The sequence below is a fragment of the Pavona decussata genome, unplaced genomic scaffold (genome assembly GCF_977016875.1).
Source record: "Pavona decussata unplaced genomic scaffold, jaPavDecu1.1 SCAFFOLD_91, whole genome shotgun sequence".
Lineage (NCBI taxonomy): Eukaryota > Metazoa > Cnidaria > Anthozoa > Scleractinia > Agariciidae > Pavona > Pavona decussata.
This window is the reverse complement of record NW_028145508.1, coordinates 2246265-2261117: the sequence shown is the minus strand read 5'-3', so window position 1 is coordinate 2261117 and position 14853 is coordinate 2246265. Positions and strand designations below refer to the sequence as shown.

The 14853-nt window shown below is 39.3% G+C and overlaps 2 protein-coding genes across 3 annotated transcripts in view; one reads left to right on the top strand and one right to left on the bottom strand.

Moving 5' to 3' along the window:
- Positions 1 to 559: 559 nt before the first annotated feature.
- Positions 560 to 1958, bottom strand: LOC146474190 (BTB/POZ domain-containing protein 6-like). Its single transcript, XM_085117291.1, has one exon. The coding sequence runs from the start codon at positions 1886 to 1888 to the stop codon at positions 560 to 562; it is 1329 nt and encodes a 442-aa protein (XP_084973417.1). The 5' UTR covers positions 1889 to 1958.
- Positions 1959 to 5473: 3515 nt separating this feature from the next.
- LOC146474189 (uncharacterized) overlaps positions 5474 to 14853 on the top strand; it is a 65033-nt gene continuing 55653 nt past the window's right edge. For both annotated transcript variants that reach the window (XM_085117473.1, XM_085117471.1), the window contains exons 1-3: positions 5474 to 5555; positions 7113 to 7468; positions 10211 to 10436. In XM_085117473.1, the coding sequence (XP_084973599.1) occupies positions 5489 to 5555; positions 7113 to 7468; positions 10211 to 10436 (649 nt within the window). In that variant the 5' untranslated portion in view covers positions 5474 to 5488. The remainder of the gene's footprint in view (positions 5556 to 7112; positions 7469 to 10210; positions 10437 to 14853) is intronic.

The window sequence follows — 14853 nt, the reverse complement described above, 5'->3', positions numbered from 1 at the left end:
GCACTTTGAAACTGGTCTTTGTCTGTTATTCCGTTGCGATCTCTTTACGCTACCGTAAGCCGGGTTCTTCAGTTAAAGGGTTTGACTGTATGCGTTACGCTTCTTCTCCTACAGAGAAAGTAGACGATCCATGTATTCTCGATCTTGGTTTCGTTTTGGACGCGTCCAGTAGCATAACAAACGCGTGGCGCGACGTCCAAGTGTTTCTCGCTGGAGTTACCAAGCTACTGAACGTGTCTGCTGAAGGAACGCACGTTGGTGTGATAAAATTCGGCACAGATTCTAACGTCGAATTTGGGTTCAACGAGGGACAGGACACGGAGACTTGACTTGCACTGTTGTTCGAAAACTCCTGATACACGCTAACTTGAATCCAACCTAACTGAGGTGAAGTTAGGTTGGAAAAATTGTAACCTTTTTAAAGTTTTTAAAAACACTTGGGAATGCTGTCTTGAAATGCTGTCTTAATCGATTCACAGCATGAAAGCAGCGAGATTTAAGAAATCTAATCAGAAACGATGGTTTTTGCATCAAATTACCGTTTAATTTAAAATCAAACTTAAACATAGAACAGAAATTCAGGAAATTGACCAATCAGATCATCTGATCTAAAACCGTCTGGAGAAAAAACAACCATACGAAACTGAAATGTTACACCAGACGTCTGAACACTTGCAGTGCCACCAACGCCCTTCCAAGATGGTGGGCCAGTTATAGAAGCTGAAATTATGTACTCGGTATTTTTCTTTAAACCAACCGAAGAGTCAAACAAAACTTTAAAGCCATAATAGTTACTTCCTTTGTACTCCAAAAGCTTAGAAGAAAACGTTCCTGTAACTTGTGACATTAGTTGAACTAGTTCGCCAGTATCTCTGTCCCACAGTTTCAATGTTACCGTGTAGTCGTTGCTGTTACTTCCACACAGACATACTCCAAGTAAGGTGATGTCTTTGTCCACAGTAAAACCTACAAAGTCCTGTCTGTCATCGTAGCACCAATCAGTTTCCGCAACCGATTCAAATCTGCGACAACGAAGAACAGGACCAGATCGCTTAGTTTCTGTGTATCCCACTGGAGAAGTCAATGTTGAACTGAAATACTGAAAAAATCTTACCAGTTCATCTGGAGTAAGAATTCTTTTTTCAACGACAACAGCTGCAAATTCCCTTTGAGTCATCACTGGAAATCGTATTGCTTTAATAATTCTTTCACCGAGAATTCTTCTCTTCAACTCGCCACTCGCTGTTGAACCATTCTTTTCGCATTGTTTCGTTGCCCAAAAATCAACAGCTTGAAACAAATCGACTTCTTCGATTCTCAGGGAATCTCTAACGACTACCGCTTCAAGTATGGACCTTTGAATTGTCACAAAGCCATCCGAATCGACGGCCGCTTTTGTCTGTTTATCGATCACTTCCCAGCATTGATCCACCAGGTATTTCTCTTCATACTTGTCAGCCGTTGGCAGAATGTCGAAAACATTTGATGCATCTAAATTATCTTGTAGATATTTTGTGCATTTGTCAACAAGAGAAGACACCATGTATTTCTTAGCCAAGTATAACACTCCCATTACAGTACTTCCGCTTAAGTTCACTTCATCGCTGTACATGTATCGAAAAAACTCCAATAGACTATCGTACTCACAGTCAGGAAGTTCGATAGTGTCTCTGGTCTCTGCTAACTCACCGTAAAACATGGCTTCGAACACAGGACTACCAATCGACAGCACGAACTTGTGAGCAGGAATAGCTCGCTTACTTTCACTTTCACCATCGCTCGTACGAGCCACAAACTTCACATCACTGAAGAGATGGTTGTTGAACATGAACTTGGTTCTTTCTCTGATAGTGTGTCTTGTTGTCTGCCAATTTACCTTCACAGACATATTTGCTTTGCTGCTTTGAAAGATTAAGATGCAGTATATCGTTTCCTTGATCGCTGTAGGTGCTCCGCCAACAAGCCGCGGTTGTTTTTCAAGCACTAATGATTTCGTGTAATTTATACAGATCGTCCGTGTGCGGGTAAACAAATACCTGAGCAATAACGTCATTTCAATTAAAGGTTTTCAGCAGACCAGAACTGATTATTTTGGTTTTCCATTCAAAAACACGCTCTGATTGGTTGAAAGCCGGTAATGTTCCATGAGCTATTTTGCAAAGGCAACTGAACAATACGTTTGCTACGGTTAATCGAAGTGGAAACGCCTGTCACAGTTCGCGCGTTCAAACTTCAACGTGTTTTTCCGTAACAAAATGGAAACTTGAAAAATCTCTAAAATTTCTTATAATTGGTCTGTGACAGTCTGGAAAAGGGATAACTAGCGTTGCCCTTCAAAACCTATCAAAAACTCGGGAGGTGGGGGTGGGGGGGAGTTAACCCCTCGAGGGTGATATTTAAAGTGTTGCGTAGATTATTTGGAATCTGTGTACTTCTCCTAAATAAACACCTGAAGTCAAGGACACGAAGCCATATTTCACAAGTGGGTTAGTGAAGCTTAGCGTTCCCTTATCCGGCCACGCCATTAGTTTCGTTCAAACTTAAAAGCATTAGTGGTATGAGAGTAATGTCATTAGCATGCTACGGTACAAGTGCTAGCCATGTTTTTATTTTGTTGGATTTACTTGTTCCTTTTTGGCAGCCTTTCTTTCAAGGCGTCCACATCCCGTAAGTATGAATGAATACTGTGTTTATTGATGTAGTGGTGTAAAGAGTTTCAAGTCCAACCCTCTGTCTGCTGTCTGGCAATCTGTCTGCTTTAGTTTTGATTCAGTTCCATGTATGCTCTTTGAAAACCTTTAAAAGTCGCATTAACCTATTGTGGATGGTATCTTAATAAAATCTCTTTGGCATTCAGCAAAACGATTCGGAGAATTAAAGAGTAACATGAATGCTTTGTCCATCTTTTTCTTAATTCCCGGCTTAATTCTACCTACCATTTTCAGTGGTAAAACGACAAACGCGAAAAGAAAACGTTGTTACAGGATGTTTCTGTGGACTGAAACGCTTTTTTTGTTCTTGATATCAAGTGAAGGAATATCTCAGTTCTGAACCAGACACCTGTTTGAACGCACAAAACAAGACAAAATAACCAAAAAAAAATTCACTCCCACAAGATGGAACTTAAGAAAGAAACCACCCGGTCAGCGTACAGAAGTTCTTTTCATCTTTGTGTGCCAGATCAGAGGAGAGAGATGAAGTCTCTCTCTATAGCATTGCAGCTTTAATATTAAAACACGAAGGGAAAACTTCTGATGTTTTAATATAGCTTTTAAACTTTAGGATTAAGCCCATATAAAAATTTTAATTTGTTTGTAAAACAAACCGTGTCACTAGTAGCACTAGTGAAAATAACTGAACCATACGGATTTATATGGGAAGGGACAGACAGACGGAAAGAGGTGTGAACATAAGGCTGAAACCAATAGGGCCATTGAGAGACTAACCGAATAATCAGACAAAAAACCCCATGTATACCAGCCGAAATGAACAAACCACATGACCGAAAGTCGACCCAGCCCCATAACCGAAAGATCAGCATAAGAAGCCAATTGCACGGTTATAAAAAGTTTGAAAAGGGCTATTAGTGCGTATCTCTTATTAGAGTTTTAATTTTCAGTCCTCTGTACATATAGACATTAGATATGACCGCACGACCGAAGGAACCAATTACACGGTTGTTTTTTGAATTGAGGGCTTCTTCGTAATGTTTTCATACAGCTTTTAAATGGTTTAATTTTATTCTTTATAACATGTTTATGCCCATGGATAGCATTGTTCCCTTATAGTCATTTTCATGGTTCTTAACTTAGGAGCAGATTTAACATAGAATACTAGTATATCTAAACCTTTACTTATCCAATTTTGCCCAAGTATTGTTTGTGTCTTACATGGAGTATTTGGAGTAGAAATCACTCATACCGAAGGATTTGCGACATACGATAGACCATTTTGGCGATCTGGCGGTTATCATTAATTGTAATGCACTGGGGAGCCGGGCGTCCAGGGCCAACACTTTTATTAGGGTAACCTTAAGCAGAATAAATAACGGATTGTGAAGAAGCGTAGTGGATGTAGTGTTGAGGTAAAAAGTCTGACATTTTGTTTTCACACACGGAAAACTTAGAGGTTTTGTTTTTTCTTGCACAGAAAATTCCGGTTTTTTTTTTTTTTTGGACTTTCTTACCGATGCAGGCTTTGCCCCCTAGACTCCCACAATGCATCTTTATTGAAGGTGGCCGCCAGATCAAGGAAAAGGGTCTTGTAAATAGCTAAATTATTCTCACCTAATTTTCTGAAAGTATTCAAAATCAGAACAAACGGTGAGCTTTGGAAGTCATGGTGCGGAAAGTCTTTGTAGTGAAAAGCGTGTGATCTAATTTTCTGTTGGCTGGCGTTTTACAGACAAATGGCGAAGACAGGCGCTCCTTTGAAACTACGTGCTTTAAATTCGAACGAAAAAATCTTTATCTTAGTATCTTGTTAGCATACCGTTTATATTTTTTTCAGGGAAATCATTTGACTTTGAATTTAGCTTGGTGTTTTTGTCTCTAATAAACACTACCGTATCCTTTCCGGCGAAACCCACTTCCTGGCTCTCACTGCTTCTAAATGTCGTTAACACAATAATACTGCTAACGCGTTCTTGGACTTGAAGAAACCATTCAGAATTTACAGAAGGCTCATCTTTACAAATTCGCCTCGTCCATGGTGTGTATAAACTCTAGACGGACAGAAACCTACAATCATCCGGCAGTAACAATGTAAATGAAAACTCGAAAGAAGTTTTTAAGTATAATAAAACAATTTTGGTACTACGGCTTTTTGAATATATTTCCGATTGTCATCGCCTTATTCCTGGTTTGTCGATTATAAAAATTCCAGTATGTATTTAAAGATCAAAAGGGAGGTAATATTTTCCTTAGTCCGAGGAAGTTACGAAAAAACCTACATCTGAATACTATAAACTATTCATGTAGAAATATTTAGTGAAAGCACGCTTTATTCGCTTTATAAGTGAAAACACGCTCTGATTGGTTGAAAGCCGGTAATGTTTCATGAGCTTTTTACAAAGGCGATAGGTTTGCTCGAATTGGAAACGCCTGTCACAGTTCGCGTTCAAACTTCAACGTGTTTTTCCATAACAAAATAGAAACATGAAATATGTTTTGCATTTCTTACATTTGGTATATGACAGTCTGGAAAAGGGATGACTAGCGTTGCCCTTCAAAACCTATCAAAAACTCGGGAGGTGGGGGGTGGGGGAGTTTAACCCCTCAAGGGTGATATTAAAGTATTGCGTGGATTATTTGGAATCTGTGTACGTCTCCAAAATAAACACCTGAAGTCAAGGACACCAACTCGTATTTCACAAATGGGTTAGTGAAGTTAGGCGTTCGCTTACCCACGCCATTAGTTTCGTTCAAACTTAAAAGCATTAGTGGTATGAGAGTAATGTCATTAGCATGCCACGGTACAAGTACTAGCCATGTTTTTACTTTGCTGGATTTACTTGTTCCTTTTTGGCAGCCTTTCTTTCAAGGCGTCCACAACCCGTAAGTATGAATGAATACTGTGTTTATTGATGTAGTGGTGTAAAGAGTCCCAAGTCCAATCCTCTGTCTGCTGTCTGGAAATCTGTCTGCTTTAGGTTTGATTCAGTTCCATCTATGTTCTTTGAAAACCTATAAAAGTCATATTTAAATAAAGCCAAGAATGGATAGAGAGTGCAGAATACTCATCTTTTAAAATGCTAAGTTGATTGGGGTTTTTCATGCGGAGAAGTGATCTTTGTGGATGATATTTGAATAAGATCTCCCCGGCATTCAGCAAAACGATTCGGAGAACTAAACAGTAACATGATTGCTTTGTCAATCTTTTTCTTAATTCCCGGCTTAATTCCACCTACCATTTCCAGTGGTAAAGCGACAAACGTAAAAAGAAGACGTTGTTACAGGATGTGTCTGTGGAATTAAACGTTTTTTTCCTTCTTGATATTATTTAAGGAGTATGTCAGTTCTAAACCAGACTCCTGTTTGAACTCACAAAAGAAGGCAAAATAACTAAATTCGCTCCCACATGACGGTAAATAAGAAAGGAACCATGCGTTCAGCACAGCAGAAGTTCTTTTCATCAGGATCATTAGATTTCACTCGCTAAGCGTTTACTAAACGGTTGTTTATTTAAGCTATCGACTGATCTTTCAATTATCGCTTTACAAAGAGCTATCATTTCACCCGTCACGCCTGCACTCGTCGTGCCACTCTTAACTTGCACGACACCTTTTTCTCTGTTAAGAATTTGGTTGTCAACATGTCATTCACTGATGAAAAGTCAAACTTACAGTTCTTTCGTCTTGAAAAATTGCTTAGCTCCTGCCACCTTCCTCACTGATCAATACTTTTCCGTGTGAAATCGAAGTCTTGTCACCACACACCCCGGAAGACAGATGACTTCCTCAGCCTCTCTGATGGGTACAGAAATTAAAAGGATATTACATGACTGCGCGGAGATACGAAATTTCTCTTCGAGTGTTGACTACGATCTGATGAAATGTTCCGATGGCACGTTTTATGGAGGACGTAAACTCACGACGACGAATTTTTATTTTTATTTCTAAATTTGGGTGCGGTCTCCAAGATTTCAAAATTTAATCTATATTTGACATTTAAGGCGAGTTGGAATAATCGCGATGGCGTTTGACGTCGTCGTTGCTAAAGTTCCCTAATGTACTTGGAGTGGTGCGAAAATTAAGCCGAATGAGAGGTAACCCACGACCGTAAACATTCTAAAACCGAAGCGCGGGCGCAGCGGTAGCGTACAAGGCTTGCATCATTCTTCTTTCGCTGAATCTATCAAAAATCACTTGCAAAGGGAATGGGTACCTATGCTTGCTTCGCGACATTCCGGCTCAAAAACTGTACCAAAATAAGGGCATGGTGTTATCCTGGGTTCAAAAACTACTAGTATGAACGTAGCCAACCTCGCGAAAGATGTTTGCACTTTGAAATTGGCCTTTGTCTGTTATTCCGTAGCAATCTCGTTACGCCACAATAAGCCGGGTTCTTCAGTTATAGGGTTTGACTGTATGCGTTAACCTTTTTCTCCAACAGAGAAAGTAGACGATCCATGTATTCTCGATCTTGGTTTCGTTTTGGACGCGTCCAGTAGCATAACAAACGCGTGGCCCGACGTCCAAGAGTTTGTCGCTGGAGTTACCAAGCTACTGAACGTGTCTGCTGAAGGAACGCACGTTGGCGTAATAAAATTCGGCAGGGATTCTAACGTCGAATTTGGGTTCAACGAGGGACAAGACACCGATACCGTCGTTGACAAAGTACTTAGACTTCCTGGACCAGTGCCAGGGGCTAATACACAGTTACACTTGGGGTTAAGAGATGCGAATGACAAACTTTATAATGAAGAGACGAATTCGTACGGCTACAGGAAAGACCCACGAGTTCGAAAGGTAGGTTATCTTTTGTCATTCATTTTGCATGTCATATAATATACCCGACTTAGAGAACGACTTGCACTGTTGTTTGAATGCTCCTGTGCACGCTAACTTGAATTCAAGCTAACCGAGGTTGTACTTATGAAAAGCCTTAGGTTTGAAGCCTCCTCCTCCTTGAGCCTCCTTCGCGCTCACCTGGCTTCGCCCCCTCTCTCACCTCCTCCGTTTTCTGAACTTGAAATTCGTAAGCGGCAAAAAAGCTAAAAAACAATAAATCTCCGTATTCAGATAGAATCAAAAATGAAATGATCAAATCTAGCTTAAACGAGTTAATGCCAGTCTATTTACAGCTATTTAACAAGGCCTTTAGCTCAGGTACAAGGCCTCAAAATTGGTGCGATGGTCTTATTACACCCATTTTTAAAACTGGATCTAAGACTGATCCCTCAAATTATCGTGGAATCTGTATTTCTAGTTGTCTTGGTAAATTATTTTGCTCAATTCTCAATCAAAGACTCCCCGAACACGTTCAGTCGCATAACATTCTTCATAAATCTCAAATTGGTTTTTTAGCAAAAAATCGAACAGCAGACCATGTCTTTACACTACGAACACTAGTAGATAAATATGTCAAATCTCACCAAACAAAAGTATACGCATGTTTTGTGGACTTTAGAAAGCGTTTGATTCTGTCTGGCACGATGGACTTATGTACAAGTTGTTACAAATCAATGTCGGAGGAAGCTTCTATAAAATTATCAAAAGTTTATACTCGAATTCTACGTGTTCTGTTAGAATTGGAAATAGTCAAACGCGATCTTTTCAATACAGTAGAGGTGTGCGTCAAGGCTGCATTTTAAGTCCTCTGCTCTTTAATCTATATGTTAATGATTTAGCCTTTTCGTTCAACAATATTTTGTCTGACCCGTTTATACTACCAAATGGCACCAAACTCAGCTCATTATTTTATGCAGATGACTTAATTATATTGTCACGATCAAAATTGGGATTACAAAATTGCCTTAACAGTTTATCATCATTTTGCAACTCATGGATGCTAAATATAAACCCTAAGAAAACCAAGATAATGATTTTTCAAAAAAGCACAAAAAAATGCGATTATACCTTTCACATAGGCGATGAATTAATAGATATAGTACAAGATTACACTTACTTAGGAACTCGCATTTCGTCTTCCGGAAATTTCACACTTTCCCTTGAACATCTTCGACAAAAAGCTCTTCATGCTTTCTTCAGTCTAAGACGACACACTGATTTTAGTACACTGAAACCTTCACTTGCATGTAAAATTTTTGACACAATGATTCAGCCAATTCTAACCTACAATAGTGAAGTGTGGGGTGCCTTTGTTAAATCAGATTTTAAGTCGTGGGAAGGCTCCAGAAATGAAAAAACACATTTACATTTCTGTAAATGCTATTTAGAAGTACATTATAAGTCATCCAACGTTGCACGTAGAGCTGAACTTGGCAGATTTCCTCTAATCGTTGACATAAATAAAAAGATACTTAATTACGTACACTACCTCCAAGGAAAGGATGAACATTCTATAGCAAAAAGATCCCTAAGAATATCTGTTGACCTTCATTATAGCGGTCAAACTAGCTTTTACTCCAGTCTCATGAAGATGAGTGAATACTATAATTTCCCCAACTTTAATTATTACACATTGAATGAAAATAACATCAAACAATATATAGATCTTATGAAAAAGAAATATATCTCTTATTGGCACCAAACCCTTCAACACTCACAAAAACTCAGCTTTTATTACACAATCAAAAAAACTTTTGGCCCCTCTGCTTATCTAGATCTCACAAGGAAAAACGCTTCTAGGAAAGCATTAGTGAAACTAAGAATAAGCAGCCACAAGCTTTTGATAGAAACAGGAAGATACGACAACATACCCCGTAATGAAAGGGTGTGTAATGTTTGCAACCGTAAAACCATTGAAGACGAAATTCATTTTTTATTAGATTGCCCAAGTTACTCTTCTTTAAGAGATATGTTCTTTTCTAAAATAGAACCTAGCCTTCCATTTACCCGACTATTAGTAAAAGAAACTCTACTATCGCATATAATAAACTCAACAGACTATTTTATAAACACTCAATTAATTTCATTTGTTTCCTGGTGCTTCGAATTGAGAGATAAACTTCTCTCCGGAATGATTACTTCTACTCTATGGAAAGTTTAAAATAAGCAAAGGCTTCAGTTACTTTATTTTATTTTATTTTATTTTAAGTTACCTTAAGAATTAGTTAACGAATCAATAATTAGCTATGAATAGCTTTTGCAATACTGTATTTGTTATAGTCATGCAAATAAAGCTTGTTGTTGTTGTTGTTGTTGTTGTAGGTCCTGTCATGCAGGCTAACTATGCATATATGGTATTGTTTCACAATGTATCGTATCGTAACGTATAGTGTTGTATCGTATTGTATGTCGTTCCACTTTATCGTTTTATTGTTTGCTTTTGCGGATAACACTCCGGGACAATCTACCCAATTACGAGAGGTGCTCCCATCCGGGAAAAGAAAGAATGAGAGAAAAGAAGGAATAATAGAACGGAAGTAGAGAAACGTGAATTGAAATGAGAAATTGCACCTAGAAATATTACTTGATCCACATTCCTCAAAGGGTCCAATTAGGCAAACATCGTCGCTAATTTGCAGTCTTGAGCTTCAGTCTTGCTCTTTGTTCGGTTGTATATGGTGATTGACTTCACTTTCATAGGTAATTGTGATCGTGACCGATGGCGCTCAAACCAAGCCGGGGGATCCGCATATACCAGCTGACAAACTAAAGTCGAGGGGATTTGAGATCTACACAGTGGCCGCAGGAGATGCCAGAGAATACGACCAAGAGCTGAAAAGACTGAAAAACAAAGAAAAGTTCTCTGTTTCCGAGGCTTCTGATGTACCTAAGCTAATTGGCAACGTGGCACAGGCAATATGCCCAAGTAAGTAAGAGTAAAGACGAAATGAACGTTAGTCATTAATCATTTTTAGTATTTTTCAACTTCTTCAGCATGTATCCTATGAACCGTTATATAATACGCTATGTCATGTACATTCGTTTACTTAGCCATTTCTGTTTACGTTCAAATGTAAACTTTAAAGCGCCCTTAATTTTTTTCTCATTGTTACTATCGCCCTGAAGAAGCCTTGTTGTACTAGTTGAACTTTTGGCCCAAATAAATTATTGCTCCTTGACGTAGTGTCAGGCCTGCAATCAGTTTTGTTTATATATAGTATCTAGTGATAAAAGAAACGAATAGGATTCCTCGTAACAAGCCTAGCCTCTCACGCAGTCGAGTTTTAGGGGACTCGTATGGGAGGAGATAATACGAGTCCCCTAAAAACGACAAGCCAATAACAAGCCAGGATTGCCTTGGGTTTTTCCTTCGTAATAAGGCATTTTCCTGGGGGCGGGGGACTTCCATATAAAAGTGACGGAGGTGATTGTCGTAAAATTCGTGGTTTGGTACCCCTTAGGATGCTAAAATCTAAAATGACTTCCGTCAGAGGTGTGGTGGTACCTTTTAGGGTATTAAGCCGAAAAATTTGAGAGGAAGTAAATGTCTGTCCATTGATTTGGTTCCTCTCAGGGATAAAAAAAAATTGCTCGGACCACGCCAACCGAAACAGAATTCCAGTACCTTTCAGTGGTCGTTTCAAAATTTCCGACGATCACCTCCGTCACTTCTATATGCGAGTCCCCCTTCCACCGGGGCGTTTTTAATCTTTTGATTGCGCGAGAGTTGGGGCGAGAGAGTGAAAGCCTGAGTGTAGCTTGGCTAGTAGGAATGGGTGGAGTGGCGTTTGTTGGAGAGGACACCGGCACCCGATTGCTTAAGGAAGTGTACATAGAAGTCAATCAAACACAGAACGTGCACCGATAGAAGGTGTCAAAAAAATCGTTTAGGTGTCAACAGGAGTCCAACAGCCTTCTTGCAACTGAAATATCAACAATTAATTTACGTTTTTGTTGCGATTGATCGTCTTGTTGCTGTTAAAATTGATAAGCCCAGGAGTTTCTAAAATCAGGTATTATAGGACAGAAGCAGCGTGACAGAGAAGGCGGCGAGGTGCATAAATTACTGATAACAGCTGCCATAAAACACATACTTCTGAGGGTGTTTCTGAGATTCGACCCTGAAAATGATTTACTTTTCCTGGAAGAAAGGTGTAGTTTCTGCTTTCTGTTCATGTTTATTCGAGCTTTCAATCAGACATTATAAAACTGGTAATATGAAGTAGCTTAAAGTCTTGGCTTAGCCGCGTGATCCTGCTTCATTAATCTGCGTTCGACAACTGTTGTCTTCTCTCCCACCACACATAGTTTTTTTTATTATTAAATTTCGATACTTGTATATTGAAATCTATGAAGATCGAACTGTAAGATCGTGTTTTAATTTCTAACAATAATGCAACGACATGAGAAAAATTGTGCATTTTTTTTTTAATTGCCGACTTTGTTTTCTCACCGGGTGAGAAAACAAAAACGAATTATTCGTGGGTGAGACCGCAGATGAGCGATTTATAACAGATTAGCCTTTAAAACAACTAGGGATAATGATAATGACGTGACAATACCACTGATACGGCTATACTCAAGAAAGAAAAAACACTGTCGAGTACCATTCAATTATATCTCTTTGGTCTCTTTTTTTTTTAACATTTTGTATCCTCCTTCTTTACCATTTGCACGTACGAATTTTGTCTTGGAGAAAACGATCCCCTACTAAGGACAGGGAAAGAAATATGGAATTTAACGATTGATCGAAAAATCAAATTTCAGGGTAAACAGAGAACAGGAATTCAGGAAATTGACCAACCAGCTGATTTGATCTTAAAATGTCAGGTAGAATATTGAAATAATGCGGATGAAACTGAAATGTTACGCCAGACGACTGGACTCTTGCAATGCCACCAACGCCCTTCCAAGATGGTGGGCCAGACGACTGGACTCTTGCAATGCCACCAACGCCCTTCCAAGATGGTGGGCCAGTTATAGAAGCTGAGATAACGTAAGAAGTATTTTTCTTTAAAGCGACCGAAGAGTCAAACAAAACTTTAAAACCATAATAGGTACTACCTTTGTACTCCAAAAGCCTAGAAGAAAACGTTCCTTTAACTTCTGGTATTAGTTCAACTAGTGGGCTAGTACTTCTGTCCCACAGGTCCAAGTCGTTGCTGTTACTTCCGAACCGACATACACCATGTAAGGTGATGTCTTTGTCCACTTTAAAACCTACAACGTCGTGTTCACCATCGTAGCGCCAATCAGTTTCCACAACCGATTCAAATCTGCAACAACGAAGAACACTGAGGACCAGATCGCTTAGTTTCTGGAAATCCCACTGGAGAAGTCAATGATAAACTGAAAAACTGGAAAAATCTTATCAGTTCATCTGGAGTAAGAATTCTTTTTTCAACGACAACAGCTTCAAATTCCTTTTGAGTCATCACTGGAAAACGTATCGCTTTAACAATTCTTTCACCGAGAATTCTTCTCTTCAACTCGCCACTGGCTGTTGAACCATTTGCTTCGCATTGTTTCGTTGCCCACAAATCAACAGCTTGAAACAAATCGACTTCTTCGATACTCAGGAAATCTCGAATGACTACTTTTTCAAGTAATGACCTTTGAATTGTCACAAAGCCATCCGAATCGACGGCCGCTTTTGTCTGTCCATCGATCACTTCCCAGCAACGGTCAACAAGAACTTTCTCCTCATACTTGTCAGCCGTTGGCAGAAAGTCAAAAACATTTGATGCATCCAAATTATCGTGTAGATATTTTTTGCATTTGTCAACAAGAGAAGGCACCATGTATTTCTCAGCCAAGTATAACACTCCCATTACAGTACTTCCGTTTAAGTTCACTTCATCGCTATACAGATATCTAAACAACTCCAACAGACTCTCGTACTCTCAGTCAGGTAGTTCGATAGTGTCTCTGGTCTCTGCTAACTCACCGTATAACATGGCTTCAAACACAGGACTACCGATCGACAGCACGAACTTGTGAGCAGGAATAGCTCGCTTAGTTTCACTTTCACCATCGCTCGTACGAGCCACAAACTTCACATCACTGAAGAGATGGTTGTTGATCATAAACTTGGTTCTTTCTCTAATGGTGGGTCTTGTTGTCTGCCAATTTACCTTCACAGACATATTTGCTTTGCTGCTTTGAAAGAATGAGATGCAGTATATCGTTTCCTTGATCGCTGTAGGTGCTCCGCCAACAAGCCGCAGTTGTTTTTCAAGCACTAATGATTTCGTGTAATTTATATATACAGAGCGTCCCTTGCAGGTAAACAAACACCTGAGCAATCACGTCATTTCAAAGGTTTTCAGCAGACCAGAACAGATTATTTTGTTTTTACAAGCAGACGTAAACGAAGCCTCTGTTCGAAAACCGACTAAATGAGTACAATGCGCCTAACGTGCTTTCCCGGCTTGAATACATGCGAAAAAAAATCACATTGTTTAGGGATAGCCGGCATTATTTATCGGAGGGGGGAGGAGGCGGGGAGGGGGGTTAGGAACAAGGGACCATCAGCGAGTACTTGCTGAGTTATCGAGGGAGGGGGTGGGTACTATCTCAAGTCTCATGAAGCTTGGAAATTAAACACATTGCCTTAATTTAAGGATACTGCTTGGTTTCTGAATTTGCATGAATAGGACGCAAAATCCGCTATGTAGAAAAAAAGAAAATGGTACATGCATTTCTCGTGTGGAAATTTCTTGGACTTTCTTTCAAGATATTCCTTTTCTTGGTGTTATTTAGTGTCCCAGTTATACAGGTTGGGGGATGCCTCTTTGCAGATGACATATATTTAGCGCTGTCTCCTAGAGACACGGATCTATTAGACTCTCATATACGTGATAAACGAATAGCCTGCAATCTCACTGCAGATAAGCATGAAAGCATGAAAGTCAGTTAAAAAAAATCCACGGATCCCATGTCTTCATAGATAGCATTTATTTAGCACTGTCTGATATCTTGTTTAATCCGTGCCAGTGAACCCAGACAAATGCCACAGAGCTAGCATTTGCAATGGCATATAAGGAACTTCTCCTAACGGCTCAGAATGATCATTAAGAAAATCTCCATTCAGTACATTTGAGTTTTTTCCCTTCATGATCAAGATTAACGTTCAATAAGCAGAGATAAGCTAGAAAGGCTTTAAGAGCAATCTTTTTGCGAACTGCAGGAGACGTGCAGGCCCGTCAACACTTTTAAACACATCCCTTTCCTCTAAAAATTGGAGGCAGTACGTTGTATTTACATTTTCCTATAAAACAAGTAATTTAGTCGTCATTATTATGATATTCTTTACGCAATTAAGAGTAAAAGCCGGAGAAAAT